Genomic DNA, 5,920 nt, shown 5'->3' with positions numbered 1-5,920 from the left:
ACCTTAAGTTAAAAATATTTTGACTCCCAACTTTGGTATAAAACCCTAAAGACCAAATACCTAACTTAAGAAAATTATCAAACATCAAAAAGGGGGAGATTGTTGGTGTAATAAACTTCTAGGGTTTTGATGTTTGATAATGTACCTAAATCTGGTCAGTTTGACTAAGGGTTGATCCAAATAGAACTTGATATTTGGAAGAGACTAGCAAGGAAAAGTCCTAACTTAGTTAGGAAAGGGGAAATCCTAGGGGGAGGTAATCCTAGGTGGTGAAAATTTTGGTGAGTGAAGCTAGGAAAAATCCTACGGGGAGATAACCTTAGGTGGTGGAAGTCCTAGTGAGTGAAGCTAGATAATGGAAATCCTAGGAGGAGGTACACCTAGGTGGTGGAAGACCTAGTGAGTGAAGCTAGACAGTGGAAATCCTAGGGGGAGGTAACCCTAGGTGGTGGAAGTCCTGGTGAGTGAAGCTAGGCAGTGGAAATCTTAAGGGGAGGTAACCCTAGGTAATGTTAAAGTCTTGGATACAGTCCAAGCATGAAGCCTAGTAGGTTGGGTAGACTTATAGGAGTGTGGCTTGATCCTAAGGGATTGACCCTTAGGTGGTAGACTTGGAGGAGAGACCTCTAAGTAAAAGGTAATTCTAGTAGGTCGGATAAACTTATAGGAGTGCGGCTTGATCCTAAGGGATTGACCTTTAGGTGGTAGATTTAGAGGAGGGACCTCAAAGCAAAACGTAAGCCTAGTATGTCAAGTAGACTTATAGGATTAAGGTTAAGGTTGCTTGTTTGTGTATATTTGGTTATTTTGTAGGAACCTAGAGCTGGAAGCAAAACAGAGAGAAGACAAACGTAAATGGGTCAATCAGACTTGACTCGAGTCAAACCGGACCCAAACCTGTTCAATAGACCGAACCAGCGGTTTGGTAGACCGACTGGGCCTGATCCAAATTACTGAGTTGTGAAATATTAATATAAAAGATGATGTGGTAAAAGATATGATTTATCTTTATGATTTGGATGAGGATAAGGATAAGCCACATGATGTGGATAGAGATAAGGTTTGATCCATATATAGTTTTATCTAGATATACTTCGATATAATTTCATCCAGATAAGAGTTGATTTAGATAAGGATCTAATCCAATTCTATAAAAGGAGATCCCAGCGACAGTGAGAGCAGATTAGGGAGAGCAGATTAGGGAGAGGAGCGGCAACGAACGAGAGCAGAGGGAGGAGAAAGGGAGAGGAGCGCCGCTGAGAGAAGATTAGGGAGGAGCACGGAGAAAAGCAGCGATGACGAGAGCAGCTAACGGAAGAGAAAGGGAGAGGATCAGAGCGACGCTTAGGGTGGGGGAGCGGCGCTTAGGGTGGGGGAGCGGCGAGCGAGTACAGAGGAGAAAGAAAATCACGATTTTTGTGATGAGGGAAAGGGTCGGGTTAGCGTTAGGGCAGGGAAAAAAAACAAAAAAATTTAATTATTAAGTGATTATTAGCTTACTAATTTGGTGACATTTGGTGAAATATGTCACTATATATTATCTAATATGATATTTTTATATTTAAAATAATCTTTTTTGATAAATGTGATTAAAAAATATTTATAGTGACATTTAAATTTAAATGTCATAAAGAAAATGTCGTAATAAGCTATATTTCTAGTAGTGAGACTCTACATTCAACACATCGCTTCTTTTACTACTCATATTCTGTGTGCTCAAAAGGAAGGCTACGACGCAAAGCTTTGCTACCGGGGAAGCTCTAGGAAGGGTGTGTTGCACTCAGGACTTCCGGATTGGCTCAGCAAAGTTTTTGTTTGTATTTATTTTATTACAAGCTATATTTACTTTATCGTTCTTTTATGCTTGATAAACTATAAGACAAGTTTCTCCGCCTTCGGAAAGTTTTCGGAAGAAGACCACTAATGGACTCGCGCTTGAGTGTGTAGGCCTTGGATGTATTGACCCTAGGGGGTTGGGAACTAAGTAAATTCTACGAGTATTATTTTTTCTGCACTTTATTTTATATTCCACTGCTACTAATGAATTTGATAAAAAGAATGGATGAAATTGAAAAGAAAGCGACAAGTCAAGATTCACCCCCTCCCCCCTTTAGACCGCACCGATCTTACACTGCCCACCATTCTTGACCGATTAAGTATCTTTGCTTACATGGTCCACTTGGTCGACCAAGGTAGTTAAACATTAAGAATAAGTTCAAATTGAGATTAATAGAACTCTCATCATTTCTTCTAGCTCTTTGCCTTTTACTTTAAATGTGAGACTCGAAATAATATGATGCAAAAGTTGTTACTTTCTCTATAATGTATGTATTACCAATAGAGACTTCAAGTCATGCCTTATTTTTTATTTTTTTCTTCAAATGATATAGGAATCTAATGGTAATAACACAAATTGTATTAGATATTAATATATAATAAAATTAGTAAATTTTATGCATTCATATTATGGAAGTATAGAAGATGAAAATTTTACCTTTTAAATGGATACATCCATCGAAAATAGGCAGGTCCTCCAACTTTGGCCTCATATGACAAGTGAACGCAAAAATATTCCATGAAATCAAAAAATGAGGCTAGAAATATCCTTTTTAAATTACACAAATGATTAGAATGTCTCTCTCTGAATGTCTCAAAACTGTTAAGCAAATATTATGTAGGAAAATGCTTAACTCTATAATGACACCCCGTACAAAATTTGTTAAGAGTTCCTTAAAAACAATGAGAATGAGTCTTACATGAATATATGACTGTCATGACTTTTCAAACCAATCAATTTTCATTCTTTCATATCGACACATCTTCTAAGATTAGAGACATAACCATCTGAAAATTTAAATGATTTCAATCATTCACAAATAATACATCTCTGATCCTTATTTAATGTATAAACTGTATTTGACTTTAGTCCCCTACTACTTTCATCGACATCAAGAGTGAGACTTTTACAAAGTCACATATCTTTTCATGCATTTAGATTGTCTTTTATTTTTTTGTTGATATCCATCACTGTATTTATTAGATTATCAAAACATTCTTCTTAGTATGTATTACATCGAGATTATAATCAATCAAATGACTAAACCAATATGGTAAATTCCAAAATATACTCTGTTTAGTCCATTTATGTATATTTCCATATTCGTATGTTGTACCATGTGACTCTTCAATAAAAGATGAAAAGTTAAGCACTCTATACCAAATCTGTTGACCTATTAATTTTAATGGCGAAGGTGTTCTTTCAATTATATTTTTAGTGAATTTATCTTTATTCCTTTTGAAGTAATGATTTGATAGTAAAAAGGACAATAAAAATAACTCAGTTTCTTCTCATATTTCAATTTGACTTTGATCTCTACATACATATTGGGCATTCTAAGATCCTGATGGTACTCCAACCCAATATCATACCATTAAAGGATTGGAGTAAGCGCTAGAGGGGCATGAATAGTGCATGTTACTTTTTCATAATTTTTTTAAAACTTGAGAGATAATGCAACTGAATAACCAAAGAATAGAAACAACGCTACAACCACACTACGATCATGACCATGACCACGACCACGGCCACGATGACCTTCCATTGGATTTGATACTCTCTGGTACCAACTGACATCGGGCAGGATATGATTATCCTACGGGATGACGAGAAGGGGGAATTGAAGAGAAGACAAGAAGAGAAACCATCAAAAATAAAGAGAAATCCACTATTATTTAGGTTTTACCAAATTTTTTATATTAAGAATAGAGGATAATCTCTCAAATAGTTAAATATGATACTTATATACACTAACCCTAACTTGTAAAATACCCGACATAACAAAAATACTCCAAATATCATAAAAATAGAAATATTAAAAATAGAAAAAGATATTTAGATCCTCCAGAAAAGTCATAAATGGTATTTTTTTTATTCAAAATTTAGTGGTTATGAGTTCTCCGGTAATGAATATAAATCTTTAAATTCTACATGCGTGAGCGCAGATATAACTTGATTTCAAGGTCCGAGTCAAAAGTTAAGACCCGTTGAAAAATTAAATACTCCTATGTTGATCCTGTGTGTGCTATATGGCATTAAAGAGGTGAAGGATAAATTTACTATCAAATCCTGATGGTGGGGTGATGTGTGATCACTCTAGATCCCAAAGCTCTACTAATCCCGCTATATATAGATGGTGACTTGGTGGTGTCTCAGGGTTGGCATACATCGACGAGTTTAGTAGTCGGAGTGAAAATAGTCTCTAACCCACATAGATATCCAAATCTATAATTTGCTGAAGAACTATACAAGTTAGGTCCTAGATCAATGCATTAATCTATTTAAAAGCTAATTTTGGTTTTGTGTGATCCAAAATCCAAACATTGCTTATTAGGTGTGGTAAATACAAGAGAAGTAGGAAGATAGAGACATTTAAGGCTCAATATTTTTCTGAAAAATAGTGCACTTTTGAAAATATTCTTAGGAAATAGGATAATATTTTTTTATTTTTAATGTGTTAATAAAATTTATTACAAATATTTTATGCAAAAACAAAATTCCTTCCAAAGTCATGCAGATTAAGGACCTAACTTGTCTAACTCAACCAATCTACATATATTAATTAATCTATTAGCCAATCGACCATTGAAGAACTTAATTGAAATTATTGTCTTACTCAATTTAATTACTTTTGATCAATCAATTTACTAAAGTCGATAGCTCATTGGCCATTAAAAAAATTGGATATTTTGATTGAAATTAAAAAAAAAATTGTCGAATGAATTCATAGAAAAGAGACTTATAATTTAGATTCGCAGTCCAAATCTAATACCGAAGTCTACCGCCGACGTGTTGTTTACTCTCTCCAAATTAGTATCAATACTTTCCAACCACTTGTTTTCCATCCCCCAATAACATCGCGTCGCCCGAGGCGAGAGCCCAGCCCGACATGGCCGCCTCCAGCGCCGGCGACAGGAGCGGCGAATCTTGGACCGCTGTAGCCATCAACTGCTGCCTGCTGGCGTCAGGAGCGGCCGGTGGCGCACTGCTGGCGTGGTGGGCGCAGTCATTCCACCGCTCCAACCGGCAACTCTGGATGGTCCCCGCCGGCCTCGTCCTCGTCGGCACCCCCGTCTTCGCCTGGCTCTCCATCCTCGCCTCCGCCATCTACAGCGTGCTCCGGACGGCGGCAGCCAGACCCCCCTCCTCGCCGCTCCCCATCGATCGCGACGACCCGGAGAGATAATAAATTATGGATTAGATTGAAGCTTTATAGATCATCTATATATAGATATATATATATTCACATGTTCATCCCTCCTTTTGTTAAAAAACAAAAACAAAAACGGAAAGAAAATACTAAATGTTTATGTTATTATTTTTTAAAAATTGACAAAAGTATCAAACTCCGATTAGTTATGCTGTTTCATAATTAGAACTTCAGTTGGGAATGAGGATCGGAGAGATTTTTGGATAAGTATAAAAACCTCACTGTAGTTGATGTGATCGAGGAGGGGTGCAACAGCCAATAATGCAGCTGCTAGCTAGCGTTGTTCACGACGTGGTGGCTAGGCAGGCAAGTCACCTCGTCATCGTCGCAATCAATGGAGCCGCATTCGTCGGCTTGAGCGTCCAATCCGCCGCCGCCGCCCCCTCCACCTCTATTATTTGCAACGTCGATGGTCGCGTTAAAATGGGTCGGCCCATTTTAAACATTTCGGTCCGACGGAGTTTAAATGCACTGTTAATTTTATTTTACTTATCCGATTTATTTAAATTTATTTATTTAAAATTATATTAAGCTCGAGTAGAGCCTGAGTTATTTTTATGGAGATGTCGTTGTACTTATAATTTAGTTAGATGTTTACTTAATTTATAAAATTTATATTTTCCTTTTTTTAATATAGTAATAACTTTAGATTA

The 5,920-nt window shown here is 36.7% G+C and overlaps 1 protein-coding gene across 1 annotated transcript; it reads left to right on the top strand.

The window, feature by feature from the left end:
- Positions 1-4,777: 4,777 nt before the first annotated feature.
- On the top strand, positions 4,778-5,305 carry LOC122049476. The gene has a single exon (XM_042610855.1). The coding sequence runs from the start codon at positions 4,947-4,949 to the stop codon at positions 5,241-5,243; it is 297 nt and encodes a 98-aa protein (XP_042466789.1). The 5' UTR covers positions 4,778-4,946; the 3' UTR covers positions 5,244-5,305.
- The last annotated feature ends 615 nt before the right edge of the window (positions 5,306-5,920 follow it).

This window comes from Zingiber officinale, chromosome 2B (assembly GCF_018446385.1).
Source record: "Zingiber officinale cultivar Zhangliang chromosome 2B, Zo_v1.1, whole genome shotgun sequence".
Classification (NCBI taxonomy): Eukaryota; Viridiplantae; Streptophyta; class Magnoliopsida; order Zingiberales; family Zingiberaceae; genus Zingiber; species Zingiber officinale.
Note: the sequence above shows the minus strand (reverse complement) of the source record. Positions and strands in the feature narration are given on the sequence as shown.

Coding starts and splice junctions, on each gene's coding strand:
- LOC122049476 (XM_042610855.1), top strand. CDS start 4,947: ATGGCCGCCTCCAGCGCCGGCGACAGGAGCGGCGAATCTTGGACCGCT.